The sequence below is a fragment of the Colobus angolensis genome, unplaced genomic scaffold (genome assembly GCF_000951035.1).
Source record: "Colobus angolensis palliatus isolate OR3802 unplaced genomic scaffold, Cang.pa_1.0 Scaffold302, whole genome shotgun sequence".
In the NCBI taxonomy this organism is placed as follows: domain Eukaryota; kingdom Metazoa; phylum Chordata; class Mammalia; order Primates; family Cercopithecidae; genus Colobus; species Colobus angolensis.
Window position 1 is genome coordinate 516148 of NW_012116289.1, and position 16617 is coordinate 532764.

Consider the following 16617-nt stretch of genomic DNA (forward strand, 5'->3'; position numbering starts at 1 on the left):
CCGAGTAGCTGGGATTACAGGCACACGCCACCATGCCCAGCTAATTTTTGTATTTTTAGTAGAGATGGGGTTTCACCATGTTGGCCAGGCTGGTCTCGAATGCCTGAGCTTGTGATCCGCCCACCTTGGCCTCCCAAAGTGCTGGGATTACAGGCATGAGTCACCGCACCCAGCCTTCAACATCTATTCTTAGGACAAATTGCAGATACCTCTTCTCACTGGTGTGCTAGTAAATAGTTAACAAGAGACTTTCTGGGGAAGAAGGGGAAGGGTAGGAAGCCTGACTTTGTAACTTTTGTGGATTTTCATGTAGTAAATACTTCCACCATGGCTGAATTCAGGCTACCAATGTGAGACCCGTGAATGCAGAGTTGGGAAGAAATGTAAACTGTAGCCCATTGCAAAGTGTTTCCAATATATGGATACAATAGGCACAAATAACCTCAAGAGACCAGATAATAATAGGAAGTAATGAATGTTGAGTATTTATCACCTTTGTTTTAAGTATAATTTATTTAGTTTTAAGTTTATGTGATTTAATTGTTAGTAATGGCCATGTGTAACAGCTGGCTTGCAAAATTTCTGAAAACTGAACAATAGGTTCTTTCTCCTAATGTGGGAGGAGCTGACTGAGCTAGTTCTGGCATACCACTGCTTCTTTCTCTACCTCTTCCTTCCTAAGGCCCCCTACACTCAGCTAGTAGTAGTATGCCCATCTCTGAACCTACAACGTGCTTAAGGTCCCAAACAAGATTTGGAGTGAGACAGACTCTGAAGTTTGAATCCTATTCTTTCATCTATTAGGTGATGGTCAGGCTGACTACTTATTTTGTGGCTCCCAGTGCAAAATGAAAATGAGGGGCCCTTGTTCAACAGGCAGGAAGAAAGGGCTGTTAAAACAACCACTAAAATACAAAGCTTTTTGTTTTCTTCAGTACTCTCTCTTTCACAGCTTCTGATGGTGTTTTCTTATTTTCTTTTTAGTAGCTTTCTAAGTAAGAAAAAACTAAAATTTCGAATAATTAGCATGAATTTTACCATTAATCGTTATATTAATGCAGTTTTAAATGCAAGTATGACTCCTCTGCGCCTGTGCATGCTCCATTACCCCATCAATTTTACTTGCAAAATGCAAGCTCAAAAATAAAATTACTGAGAATTTCAAGGCAGAGACAACAGAGCATTAAACAAGTTCGGGCCTGTCAAAGCTCGAGCACAGTTTGCACACCCTGCGTACTGTCCTGGGCAAATACCTTATATTTCCTGAGCCTCAGAGTTCTCATCTGTGAAAGAAAATGTCAACTAAGTTGCAGGGGAGATGTGAGGATTGAAGACACTGATACCTGTATGGCACAGGGCAGAATGTTTGGCCTGTGGCCTATGTTCAATTAATTGGAGGGATAGTTATTCACATAATAATTGCGATGTTAGTGGAATTCTCCTTTATAGCCTATAGGGTCTTCCTTATGCGGTCAATATTTGCCTCCTTGACCTATTTTCCTTTCTCTATTACAAACTCTTTGAAGGCGGAGATTAGATCTGTCACCATTGAATTCCCTACAGTACTTCCCACAAATTTTTGCACATATCTGGCATTCAGTGGGTGTTTATGACCTTGATCCTTGTATGATTTGGACTTTTTGACAATAAGCATTTGTGTCATAATGTGATGGCTCCACAATGAGGCTTAATTGGTAACATTCACAGGAAGAAAAAGAGTATAAACTCAGACTTTAACAGGAGTCCATTGGAATCACGGTGGGGGGTGGGGGAGGAACACGATTCCAGGTGTTTTGGTTTAAGGAAAGTGGGCTCTTACCATATCTTCAACGGGACTTCTTGAAGTAAGGGGGAAGGGATGAGTTCCAAGCTCTGTTTGAGTAAAAGAGGCCCCAGGGATATTAACTCTGGCCCACAGTAATCCGTCCCTTTGCTAACTTCTTTCACACTTACTTTCTGTTCTGCACAATTAGGACATTATTATAGTAATGTTTCTTCCCACTAATTGGTTGTGTATGTATGTTTTCTTTCCAGCAAATTATAAGATCCTTGTGGACTATAAGATATTGTGTACTTCTTTTGAATGTAATTGGGAAGTAGCACAGTACTAGACACATAGCAAGTAATGCACTTTACGTTATGCTAGTCTTCATTTAAACTCCCATGGCTCCCTGTAGAGCTAAATGTGAATTGTGATTGCCTTTTATAACTCCTGCAAGCCCTCAGCCAAGTGGCAAAGAATCTTGGTCGCCCCAGCGATTTCAGGCAAGGACCTTCAGTTGCTCTGTCTACATCTCTTTTCTAGTATCTCTGAGACACTCTGAGGGCTGTTTCTGTACAGCCCCTCTCCCAACATGGAATTTGGGAGACCACACAGCTGTACATTCTACTTGTTTGAATGATGATTTTTTAACAAGCCCTTTGAGCCCGTGTCAATAAACCATGAAATATCACCAAATGGATCATCTGCACCAGACTTCTGAGACTCATCTGAACTCCGGTCTCCCAAGCTGGTGGGGGCTTGTAGAAAGGAGCTCATATGGCCCTGGCTTTTACTAATGCTGTTCTGGGTACCGTCAGACGCCTTGAGCCTCTGCGGCAGTCAGTTCATTACTTTTAATGAGCACAGAATTCACCAAGACATTAAACTAAAATAAAACACCAATGGGCAGTTTTGAATGTTTCATCCAATTGTTGCTTTAGTTCTTTTTTCCACAGGATTATTCAAAAGGATGAAAAAAAGTCAATTCTACTCACTTCTGCCAATTTTATCCTAAGTAGATTTGGCATTGAAAAGCTAACACACCCTGACTTTTTTTTTTTTTCTTTCCGGTCCCTGTGGGCTGTTGCCTGACATTTGTGTTAAAAATGACATTACTCAACTGGTCAAATGTTTGAACATTATCTACCTTTTAAATATAATAAAGAAATATTAGATATCCCATTACCATGTAGCATCTAAAGACTAATATTAGAGGAAGACAATGTTCTGAAAAAAGTGTAATGAAGTTATTTTGAACTACAAGGCAAATGCAATTATTCTTCTGAGAATGTTTTAACTGATTAATCTATGTGACTGGTAATGAAGACTGTGATAACTTTATTAGAGGTTACTTATATTACCATATATTGAAGAAGGTCAATAGATGGCAAAGCATACACTGAACCCTGTCCCTGCTAAGCTTATTTCGTGGATATTTTCCACTTCTGGCCATATGGATTTGGAATTACTGTGGACATTTTTTTTTTTAAAGAAGGAAGTGAGCAGATGAATGATAACTCTTTTATTACTCAACATAGCTTGTGTTTGTGGAAGACAAAGTTCATCAAGTTGTGTTAAAGAAAAACAGAAGTGTGCCGGACGTAATTTGTTGAGGGCTCAAGAATTGTGAAATTATCCCTAACCCAAGTTTGTAATATCTGTAGGTAATCGCTCTAGCAGATGCAGTGGAGGAAAACCAAGGCAGTCTGTTCCAGTCATTCACCAGACTGAAGAGTGCCACCCATTTGGTGATTCTGCTGATCGGGCTGTGGCAGAAGCTTAGTGCTGACCAGGTTGCAATTCTGGAAGCGGCATTTCTGCCGCTACAAGAAGACACTCAAGAATTGGTAAGGACCTGAAAGCCTATGGTGGGAACAGCCAGCATTATTGAAGTTTCAGTTTTAGGAAGATATCACATGGCTATCAGGTTTTCTAAGGTATCAAATAAGGGTTTGATTTTTTACAAAAATGCTATTTTCCTTGTCTTTAAACCATAATAAAAATGTCAAACAAAGGCCTTTTTCTGTAGAGCTATTTTAAGAATAGGTATATAGTCGATTTTTATGTGGTCCAGTCTACTTTTTATGTATTCTTCAATCACTTAGAGGCCAGGGAAACAGTCATTTGACAGTCTGGATGACGGCAGTAACCTTCAGATTAGCTAATCCTTTCCTTTTTTGCCAGAGAAAACACTTCGGCCATTTTAATTTGCTCAACCTTCTTAAATTTAAGTGTCACTTCAAAGGTTAGAGAGAATGGAGATAGCCTTGCTAAAACTGATGTGAATAGTTCCTTACATTTATAGAGTTCTTTATGTGTAGTTTATAAACTGTTTTACCCTTAATCCTAGAATAGGCAGTTTAGATTGAAAAGAGAAAAAATGAGGGTAGTATTTGACGTTTTCAGGAAAGGATTATTTAAATTAAAACATCTGAGATCCTTTGAATTGTAGAGGTATATGTGACCACCACGGCCCATTCTGGGGGACTTTTTGTGTGCTTCTATTTACCAAAAAAAAATACATGTCTCGGAAATTACGAGACCCTTGAACTTAGTTCTTCGTATTGGAGGAAAACATTTCAAGGGGAAATCATTTCAAATCCATTTTAAAACCTAGATTTGAGAACTAAAAATAGTAATAGTAAAACTAACAATTTTTTGAGTGGTTATTAGGTCCCAGGTGTTATTTTAAGTGTTTTGTAAGAATTATTTACTCTTAAGCATGGGGCAATGAGGTAGTTAAAGTACTGTTTCCATCCCCATTTTACCTATGGGAAAATTTAGGCTTTAAGAGTTAAGTACTTTTCTGAAACCCTGGCTGTAGAGCCAGGATTTGGATGCAGGTCTGTCTGCCTATATTTTAGTGAACAAGATCATGAATGTAATTTTCAAAACCACAGTTTTATTAGCTGAACTGAATTTTCTACAGTTCGGTCAGATGATTGTCAGATTAAAAAAAGAAAAAGAAGAAGCTATATTTTATGTGCTAACCAAACTGTTAATAAGTAAATTGGAAAAGTTAGAGTACACATTTTTGGGCTGGGCGTGGTGGCTCAAGCCTGTAATCTCAGCACTTTGGGAGGCCAAGGTGGGTGGATCACCTGAGGTCGGGAGTTTGAGACCAGCCTGACCAACATGGGGAAACCTCGTCTTTACTGAAAATACAAAATTAGCTGGACGTGGTGGCGCATGCCTGTAATCCCAGCTACTTAGCTACTTGGGAGACTGAGGCAGGAGAATCGCTTGAACCTGGGAGGCGGAGGTTGCAGTGAGCTGATATCGCACCACTGCACTCCAGACTGGGGACCGATCTAGACTCCACCTCAAAAAAAAAAAAAAAGAAAAAAAGAATACACATTTTTGTTTAGTGGTGAATGGTACATTATAAGTTGATTGACAAAATTGCAACTAAAATTGACCTTTGAGAAACTAGAAATGGAGACACAACTGTAATACTAGAAAATAAATAATGGTTAGGATTATATTAATAAGAATGATAGCTGTCACTTATGAACTCAGATTTCATAGTCAAACAGGTTTGGGTGACTTCTTTTATTGGTTCCATCACTTGGTGACAAAATCACTGTGGTTCAATTTCTTAACTGTTCTAAATCTCTCTTCTGTAGCTGTAAGATGGAAACAATAATAGGACCTACCCAATAAGTTGTAATAGGAAATAAATGAGATAATTAAATAGAGTGCTATAGGTTAGCAACCATTACTAGAAGTGATTTGTACATTTTATGTTTATTTTTTATTGTCCTCACTAAAGTCATGCAAGATCAGTTTTGTGTGTGTGTGTGTGTGTGTGTGTGTGTGTGTGTTTTTAGACAGCGTCTTGCTCTGTTGCCCAGATTGGAGTGCAATGGTGCGATCTCAGCTCACCGCAACTTCCGCCTCCTGGGTTCAAGCGATTCTCCTGCCTCAGCCTCCCGAGTAGCTGGGATTACAGGCACATGCCACCATGCCCAACTAATTTTTTTGTATTTTTTGTAGAGACAGAGTTTTACCATGTTGGCCAGGCTGTTCTTGAACTCCTGACCTCAAGTGATCCACCTACCTTGGCCTCCCAAAGTGCTGGGATTACAAGGCATGAACCATCACACCTGGCCCAGTCTTACTAACTTTCCATGGTTATTTGTCCCTCTTCACACTACACTTAAGGGGAATGATAATATCTTACTCCTTTTTGTGTCCTCAGTACCTGGCACAGTGCCTGAGCACAGAGCAGTCAATATTTGTGGGGTAGATGAATGAAGGAAAGGGTGAAAACTAACAAATGGTGACCTCGAAGAATAGATGCAGTGGATGTAATCTGGAGCATGAGGAAGCGAGTCAGGGCCAGCTACGTAATTTGCAGGGCTTAGTGCATAATGAAAACACAGACCTCCTTGTTCAAAAAGTAGGGGAAAAGGTGCTAAAGTGCTGTTAAAACAGGTACTAAAAGCAAAGCTTTTTTCTTTCTGCGGTGTCTCTCCTGACTTGTCATGGCGTTTTTTATTTGCTATTTTATGTTCTAAGTAAGAAAAATTAAAAATTTAAATTGTTAGTGTGAATTTTACCATTGGTCTTTGTAATGTGCAGTGCCTCTTTGAAATACAAATATGACAGCATTAGGCTCATATGCAGAATCAACAAAATTACACAACTTATATTTTGTAGCTTGTACTTACACATATGTTTTGTTCTTATAGAACTGTGGAATCACCAGACTTAACTTTTTATTTCATTTGTTGATGTGTACCTATCTTCCTGTGCTCTCTACCTTCAGCTTACCGATGAGAAAGGAAGGTCTGAAAGGGAAAGGAACTGTGTATCACTCTTTTTCTTTCCTTCTGTGTTATCATTTTCACTGTAAGTGACTTGGTAATAAAGGGGAAGTAACATGAGTAAGAAAAGATAGAATGGGCTTCTTCAGTCATTCCTGTTGCTTTGAACTCTGTTGCCTTCCTTCTTTATTCAAAATGTGTCTGGTTCTCATGGAAAGCCTCTCAGGGCTACCAGTGTCCCCACTTAATCAGTCTAGACGTAACATGCCGTCCTTTGAGCTGCTTTGACTCTCCCTGAATCCCTACTCATCACGGGGCCACAGGAATTCAGAGCTCATGGGGCTACATGTGAATGAGGCAGAAAGGAGAAAGGGGGCATGCATACTGCATATATCTTCCCTTTTCATACATGTGCTTCATTGCTCCATCATAGTTCATTTAGGAAACACAAGTTCAGAGGTAAAATTATTAAAAATTTCAAGATGGTGACAACAAAACATTAAGCCAGGCAGGGCTGGTAGGTGGTCCTTCTGAGCATGAGCCCCTTTGTGACTGCAGAGCTTGAATGCTCATGAAGCTGGCCCTGAAGCATGGTTAAACTCAAAGGAAGACCTTCCTAGAAATAAATGTTCTAAATGTAGGAATTGGTACCCAGAAGAGATTGTGGTATTTCTTACTTTAGAGATCTTTAAAAAGTCTTATTCGTCTGGGAATATATAAGCATGCTTATCCCTGTAGGCAGGTGAATGGACTTAGTCTCTCCCGAAAGTCCCTTTCTACCCTGCCTGTACATTCTCCACGGTCATAGTCCCCAAAACATGTAGAAGAAAATTCTTTCAACTCTCTTCTGAATTTGGTGATATTGGAAGGTATGTATACTCATTATGTCTTTGGAGTCATTAATGAGACAAGACATTTGATAAAAACATAACTTGGAGGAGAATGAATCAAAAAAGACATTTTAATACTGCTTGTTATGCTCTTCATCTTTAATTAGGTTGCAGTATTCGCTTTGGACTTATACTGTTGAGACAGCTTATACATCTTGAGAAAAAAGGAATCCTTTTTCATTCTTTAAGACATACGCATGCAGTATGTGGTTTTGACATGCTAGTTCACAATCCCCCACGTTATGCCTTTAGACCTCACAAATAAATGTTACATGATGGGTATCCCACTGAGATGTGAAAATGAAATATGCAAACCTGAAATAACTTGGAAGAAGAGTGAGGCAGGGAAGAAAGGACTCTCTTACCAGAATGTTGAAAATATCTCCCATATTGAAGTTATTATGATACCACAAAAATCTGAATGTAATTTAGATGGTTTGGTTGAGGGTGGATGGCAGAGTACACGTGTGAGGGGGAAAACTTTAGACATGTGGACAACATTTTCAGAAGAGCCTCTCAGCTCAAGGTCACATGTCGCCACAAGTATTGAGAGGTGAAAGAAAGTGCTCAGAAGATGTTTTGTTTATGTTTCAGACAGCACTGTGTAATGATTTGTTATTATTTTGATGGCATGTGTTAAAAGGCAGCCAAATGCAATAGCCAACTCTGGGTATTTTCTCCCTAATGACATCAGGTTCACAATGCAAAAATATTTAGAATGTGCTATTGCTAATGAAAACTAATGTTCTCCACTCTATATTGACAGTATTTCGTTTAAAATGCCGTTTCATTTGGAACAGAATTAATCGTTGTCTGTGATCTGTCTCTTTAATAATGCCTTTCCATTTTTGTCACTCCTCAATACTATTTTGGGGCAGATAAATGCTGGAATTGCAGACTGTTATAAGTAAATTTTTACAGGTGCTCAAAGTTATATGTGCCAGATGTCTTTTTGTAGGGATACCCCTTTTCATTATAGAAGAACATTAAATGTTCTATTTGGTGTCTCCTAAAAAAGCTCTTACCCTCGGTTTCGTTTGATAACCTAGTATTGTCCCTACCATCTTCCTGTGATGGTAAAGAAGTGCCATCCAAAATAATCTTCCAGCAGAGTATCAGACAGGCCAATTTTAAAATAAATTGTTTTCATATCTTTCAGATTAGGAGCTGAGGATATTTCAGGGTATTTGAATTCTCAATGCAGAATTTAAACATGTCTCGATTGACCCTCTGTTTGCTTGAAGTTCTATGGAAAATACTTTATCTACTAAGCCCAGTGAGGGCTGTGTTACTGGTTTGAGTCTGAGAGAGTGTTTAATTGTGATATTACACACATCTCCCTCTAATCATGCTGCACAGAAGCCGAAAGATGCAAAACCATCCATACTTCAGGATGACCTGATAGGACAAATCTCTTTACTCATTTATTCGTTCAGTGAATATCTTAGCACATACTATGTTTTAGGCAGTGTTCTAGGCACATAGCATACCTCAGGAAGCAAAACAGACTTAGAGCCAGTTCTCTGTGGATTTACTTTAACATTGCAAGCAAACATTCTAGTCCTGTGCTGCCTAATATGATAGCCCCTTGCCACGTGAAATTTAAATACAAAGGAATAAAATTAAGAACACACTGGCTATATTTCAGCTACCCAATAGCCACATGTGAATGAGTGGCTACCACATTGGATAGCCCAGATACAGGACATTTCCGTTGTTGCAGAAAGTTCTGTTGCATAGCACTGTCAGTCATCAAGAGAAAAAACATCTTATCAGTTGAGTTAACCACCTCAGCACATTTTGACACACTAATGAAAGTAGGGTAAGATACTGACATTAAGTTATACCATGGTGTTTGCATTTGCAGTACTTATTTGTGGTATCCTAGGTTCAGCCTGTTCAGATGTGCAATAACCAGACACTTTTAGGAAGAAGAAACTTCTCTGGGGAGATGTATGCATATAAGAGAGGCAAGAAGCTGGCACAAGTGCTGCTGTTACTATTCCCCATGTGGCCTTGGTAAACATTGTAACCATGTTGAATTTTTTTCTGTTGAGCCTGCACATGGTCTCAGAATCCTTTTGAATACAGCTTTCTAAGTGGTCATTGTCACTTGGAGTTGGTATGTAGATGAATCCTCTTTGCCCTTCCTGATCTCTGTACAAATCTGCTTCTCATTATCTTAGTAAACAGCTTAAATGACTAAGATTCTTCATTCAGCTTATGGCAAGAGAACAAGGAGGAGCAGTATTGATATTTCCAAACTGCCTGTATCAGACGTCTGTTCTAATATTCATTTATGCTCACCTGACTCCAGAGGAATCTCTAATGAAAAGAGCAATAGTTCACTGGTTTGGGGACCTGATTGCATAGAATCTTAAGAGTTGGAAGGAATTGTTTAGCACATTGTTTAGCATTATGCCTGACTATTTCTTTTCTTTTAAAGTACATTCAATGTCTTTAGTAGATATTATCTATAATTTGAAGAAGGAAAGCTTTACTATGTTCTTAAGGGTTTAATAGTTACCTTCCCTAGTACTGAACTTAAAAATCCCCTGGGAAAGTTAGGATGGAAATTTACATCAGTGGGGGAAGGAGACTTGGGCCTTCAGCCTTATATCTTGATTGATTATCCCTTTTACAAACTGATATGGAAAGAGAAACTTATTTTTAACATGTTCAACGTGGTTCATGTGAGAAAACAGATGTTTATAATAGGAAATGCTATTGTGTGGAGGGAATTATCAAAGCTCACTTACAAGGTTGAGAGACTTTTACGTCATAGGTCAGATTTGATGTAAGAGCCATTGTGCTTGCTGTCTGGGTTGAGTGATGACTGCAATGGCTAATCATTGCCATTATTAATGACCTCTTCTTAAAAGGCAAACAAAAGGAGGAAGTCTGGTGTCAGTATTAAGTCTGCCTTTGTGACTGTTAAAGTATCATCCCAATTATAACTGTCTATGGGAACATAGTGCAGAAAGTAAATAGTTTGGTAATTCCCATGATCTTAGCCAGCAAGATAAACATGAAAGAACTAGTTTCATGTTATAATGACCACATACCCTGTGTTGCTGCTAGTGAGATGCAACTGCTAGTACTTAATTGTGTAATATTCTGTCTCACTACAGTTGAGTATAATATATCTTAGAGCCCTTTTGATGGTTTTCTTGCTGTTTTGAAAAAGTGAAATAGTTGAAGTACTGTAGAATATAGTATAGGATAGAAGTCAAGTAGAATACAATGCACAAGTTGTGATGTGTAATCTTAAAAACTTTCTTTACATCAAATATTGAAGGGTGCTTTAATGGACACATTTGCTATTTATGCATTTTAAAATAAGGAAACTAAATAACCAAATAAAGCATTAATTGAAGCGTCACTTTCTCTGTATGCCTCTTCAAATCCTCCGTGAAATAAAGTAGGATTTAAATGTGAATAGTGTAATAATTAAATTCAAACAATCACAGTGAGGAAAATAGTGATCATCATCAACTTCATAATGCTTACCAATTTTATTCCTGGCTAGAGGTGTGTTTATATTAATTCAGTTTTCTTAAAATACCTTTCCCTGACCTAGTTTGAGTCTACTAATTACAAAGAGATTATTTTAACATTTCTCTGACAGTACATTGTTTTAGAAACATATACATGGAAATTGCTGGCCTTCCTTCCTTTAAAAGCAGCATGCCCTCTGTGCTGTGGACCACAACATGTGGCTCTGTGTCTCCCTGCATCTCTGTGTTCAGTTCATCTCCCTGGCCTGCTGTTGTTCATTTGGAAATCTTTCTGGAAAAGCCCCTTGGCTCAGGCCCTGTTTTTGCACCTGAAAACCTTCTGTGTTGGCATCCAAAGTAGCCTTTTTGCCCGTGTCTCTGCATTGGTGTGCCCCCCACATCTTTGCTGGACTCACAGCCCAGTACTCTCCCATCACACAGCTGTGTACACACTTGACATGGCTCTTTTGGCCCCTGTTCAGATTGAACTCCAGTGCCAGGCATTGAAGACCTTCAGTCACTTGGCTCTACCATATCTGATTTCTAAAGCTCATTTTGTGTGACTCCCCGGCTACCCCCTTCATTCTGGGAAAGGTGAACCATGGGTACACAGCTTCTTCCATCAAGCCAGAGTGAAGAGGGATTTTTTTCTTCACTTAAAATCGTGTCCTCTCTCTACCCTTCCATATATTCTCTTTAAGAAGTAAATCAATGTTCATTTCCTCCCTCTTTATTCTGGCTTTCCATTCTCTTGTGAATTTCACTTGGAGGGTGTGATACAATTTATTTCTCATTAAATTCTCTAAAATTATTTTCTGTACTTGTCCTATATTCTAATAAATATAAGGAAATATTTGTCTACATCCCCACAGAATTAAAGCAATTAAACATATAGTTGTATACAAGTATTGCTTGATACTCCATTTATTTTCATAATGTCTCACATAATTACAGATGCTTGTCTAACAACTGTGTAGTTTTTAATCAGTTTTTGAAAAGGAAGTGTACTACCTCTGTTTCCACACCCCTCCCGTTTTTCTAAGATACTTCAAATATTTTTGGGTTTTATAAAAGCAAAACCTGGTCTCTCCTGTACAGATATTAAAAGATATAGATAGATTATAGTCAAACCACCATAAATAAATATTCATACATATGTTCATTCATATATCCTCATAATTCAAGTCAGTATACACAAAAATTTCCAATCTTAGCAGTGATGAATATATACAAGTGAAAGCAACTGTTAGGTACCCTTCACCTATATTGATTTAGCCAAATTTGTTACTATATAGTGCTGACAGACATATGGTGAAATAGACATACCCACTTATTTCTGATATGGTCTTTCCTGAGAGTCCTCTAAGAAAATGTCAGTCATAAAACAAATCTTATACTTGGCATCAGTCATCTAACTTAATGCACTAAAAGCAGTAAACTAAAATCCGTTTGGTACCATAATGTTTACATTTAGAATTATGAAGCACTGAAAGCAACCTAAAAGCTAATAGTTGAAAAATATAAACTGTGGCATATCAGTTGAACAGAATTAGGTCAGACTGTGGGTTCAAATCCCTTTTGGAACAAATACTTAACTAGCTTTGTGTCCGTAGCAAGTGGTGGAACTCACGGAGTATTGGTTTCCTTGTCTCTACAGTGGTGAACTAGACTATTCCCCAAGGACTGGTTCTGCTTTGGAGAGGTGAGAGTGGCCATTCCAATTTGATTTCAGGTTGCTTTCTTTTTATATTCTTACTGAACCAGTAAACAAACGGTACAGAAGGAGAACATGATATTAAGAAAGTTAATGAATGTGGTTCTTTAGTACCTTTCTCATCAAGGGGTAACTGGAGTTTGATGGAAAACACCGTCTATACAGAGTGAGGAAATGGCCGTTTCTGAGGTGCTCAGAACCACAGGCTCACCCCTTTCACAGGGTTAGGATGGGAGCTGTTACAGAGGGAATTTCCTATATTTTAAAAAATTTAAACAATGGAATCCAGCCTTCATTAGCTTTGGGTACTGCAAATGATTTACTATAACATAATAAACATCGAGTGAGAAAAATATATAATAAATTTTTTCTCCTTCAATAAGATATGCAAATATATATCCAAATTATATTGCTTACACAAAGTAACTAAAAATGGTTTGTTCTCAATGAGTTAAACTACACATTGAATTTCCCTGGGGTATCTTCACTATCATTTCAGATTCAGGGTTTTGGTGCTTAATTATTGATATCCTTTGGAAGACAATAATAATAACAACAATAATAATACAGTGGTGCTAAATGCCGTAAAAACTGCATTAGGTGCATGACCCCATTTGGCACTGACTTTTCAAAGGTGTGCAGGTTTCACGAGGACACTCTATATATACATCTTAAGGCTTTGTAAGGACTAATTGAGGTAATGTACATGAAGTGCCAAATAATGGTGCCTGGCGTGTGACAGGCATCCAAGAATTGGTAGTTATTATTGCCACTGTATTTCAACAATAAGATGCCATCTACTCTAAGTTATGGCATTGCTTTGTGAATGAATCAGGGAAAAAAAAAAACAAAACACTGCCAATTAAACTATGACATAATAGTTTTATCACTTAAATTTTTTTATTATTGAAAGAGCTCTCTTAGACGTATTTAGACATAAATTTTATCATACGTTACTCTTGTGCCTGAATAAGAAGAAAGATACAAGCAACATAAATTGAGTAAGGTATCCCTGAAACTTCTTCACATTCAAAGTTTGATTCCCCTAAATCATGACAGGTCATTCAACTACAGCTCATTGCTGTGTTTTTTCTATGTAGCATTGTCCTGTATACTATAAAGAGCGTTGTTTGTGCAGCATTTCTTGAGTGTGCCACTGTTGTCTTCATGATTTCTTTTTTCCGAACCTCTTACATCCTTTCAAAAACTTTCCTTTTTGACTAAACTCAAAACTTCATTTTTCCTCCTCAGTTGAACTGTATGTTGCCTGAAGTTAAGCGGCCTCTGTCCAAAGTCAGCAAGAAATTTTAGGCAAATTGATGTTTAATGCTCTAACAATAGTCCTACATGATACATTAATTAATTAAACCACATCTGTTTCAGGGATTTGCCAGTTTTTTTCCTGACCTTAGTTGTATTGCTTGACCTTGACATAGGATAGTGATCTCTGTGCGTGTCTTTCCATAACAAAACATAACACAGTTTATTCTATCTGGGTGTATTTTCTTGTCTCACATCCTGGAAAGCTTACAGCTTAGCTTTTGCTTTGTGAGAAAATATGAAATTGCTGTCATTCTTCAGTCATGAATGTTTGCCTCACTCAGTTCAACTTTACACTTCTAACTACACTATTTCCATACCTTTCTGTGCACACAGTAACTTTTTTGCTCAATGATAAGTCATGGTGTAGTTTTTTTTTTTTTTTTTTTTTTTAGACGGAGTCTCGCTCTGTCTCCCAGGCTGGGGTGCAGTGGCCAGATAGCAGCCCACTGCAAGCTCCGCCTCCCGGGTTCCCGCCATTCTCCTGCTTCAGCCTCCAGAGTAGCTGGGACCACAGGCGCCCGCCACCTCGCCCGGCTAGATTTTTGTATTTTTTAGTAGAGACGGGGTTCACCGTGTTAGTCAGGATGGTCTCGATCTCCTGACCTCATGATCCGCCCGTCTCGGCCTCCCAAAGTGCTGGGATTACAGGCTTGAGCCACCGCGCCCAGCCATGGTGTAGTTTTAAAAGATAATTTAAATGGTAATTAATTTAATGAGGAGTATTCACATTGCACACAAGTCAGTGGACATGACATGATATGGACTGCTAAGATAAAGGCTGTACATACTTAGGCAATGAAAACTATAGCAAGACCAGAACCTGAAAGCCAGAAGTTGTTATATACCACTGAGTACAAGACACAATCCTACTTCTGGGATGTGGGGGAGAAATGTCCTAGAATTGATGGAACATAGGCCAGGCACGGTGGCTCACACTGGTAATCCCAGCACTTTGGGAGGCCGAGGCAGGTGGATCACGAGGTCAGGAGTTCAAAAGCAGCCTGGCCAAGATGGTGAAACCCCATCTTTACTAAAAATACAAAAATTAGCTGGGTGCAGTGACAGGCACCTGTAATCCCAGCTAGTGGGGAGGCTGAGGCAGGAGAATGACTTGAACCCGGGGGTCAGAGGTTGCAGTGAACCAAAATCGTGCCACTGCACTCCAGCCTGGGTGACGGAGCAAGACTTCATCTCAAAAAAAAAAAAAAAAAATTGATGGAACATGTTTGTAAGCACAGAGTAAAGAAATGATCATTGTAGTCTTTTTTATTAAGAGGGAATTTGTGAGTGGTTTGAATTGGGCACAGGAAGTCATAGAAAAAGGCAAGTCCATGACTTCCCATCTTGGAGTAGGTGTTTTTGACTAGAAGCACATTTCATATACAGTAAATAGGGAAAATCTTACCAGTTGTTGCTTTTTGAAGAGAAAGCCATGTATAAACAGTGAGAAGTAATGAAGATTGAGTATCTATTGGTATCATTTAAAATGTGGTCTGTTGCATAACATAGGAAATTTAGGTTAAGATCTCACTGATAAGTAGTTTGTGAGAACTGAGTGAACACAGATCTTCTCACCCACAGCAATGAAGAAGAATTTGTGGGTGAAGTCACTAACAGTGTTAACAGGAATATGTTTCATTTCTTGCATTTGGAATGGTGAAACTCCCCAGCTGCCTGAGAAATAAAAATCTAACTTGTATTGTTTAACAGCAGTTGTTACTTCCTTTCTAACCTATTGGGTCTGAATTCAAGATCATAAACATTGGTTAGCAGTCTTAGAACTAAGTCCAGTGAACTTCACTAACTGAATTTCTCTATTTTGTAAAGAAAATGGGAGAAGAGTTAAACACACACCCAAACAAGATATGCCAAAGGAATGTAAGAAAATTAACTTTTATTGAGCATTATTATGGGCTAGGCATTGATCAAGGACTTTTCATCTGTTATTTCATTTAATCCTCACTACGTTCCTTTGAAGTAGGCAGTGGTAGCACATGCTGTGCATGTCCCATACCTATCTCTTAACCTCTCACCATTCCTGAATGCTTCCACCTGCTCAACACCTGCAGTTTTTGCCTGAGGACTATCCCTGTTTGGCAGAGGCTACATAGCCACCATGCTCAGCCAATGACTGATAGACTTAGTAGATTAATACCTAGGTTCCCTCATCCTTTATGCGGGTAACTGTGAGAGTTATGTTATACACCATCCCAGAGTTCTCTGGCAGGAGTGAGCACCGGTTACCGCTCAACAGCATACCCTTTATTGCTTTTTCTCCACTGTTCATCACACTTTGCCACTCCCCATTGGCGCTTCTTGGCTTGGCTCTCAAGTCAACTACTTGTGCTTTTATCTTTGTTCCAATTTATAGATGAGGAAATAAGTCCAAGGCCACACATCTAGAAAATAACAGAGGCAAGATTTGAACCCAAATTAAGGGGCCTCACGAAAATGAACAGTCTGACTCGATGGAGTAACTTTGGACCAAGTGATCAAAGTGAATTTTTACTCTTCTTCAATCTATCACAAGGATAAATGTAGATTTATATTTTATAGTTATATGTGCCTGTGCTCAAGCCTATACCAGAAAATGCTGGCAAATTTAATCAACTTGTGGCTTGCTTCATATAACACTAAAACAAACTCAAACTATATAATTAAT

At 38.6% G+C, this 16617-nt stretch overlaps 1 protein-coding gene across 4 annotated transcripts in view; it reads left to right on the plus strand.

Moving 5' to 3' along the window:
- The window catches only part of BBS9 (Bardet-Biedl syndrome 9), a 503584-nt gene that overhangs the window by 392597 nt on the left and 94370 nt on the right, over nucleotides 1–16617 (plus strand). For all 4 annotated transcript variants that reach the window (XM_011950130.1, XM_011950131.1, XM_011950132.1 and 1 more), the window contains one exon: nucleotides 3427–3609. In XM_011950130.1, coding sequence (XP_011805520.1) covers nucleotides 3427–3609 — 183 coding nt within the window. The remainder of the gene's footprint in view (nucleotides 1–3426; nucleotides 3610–16617) is intronic.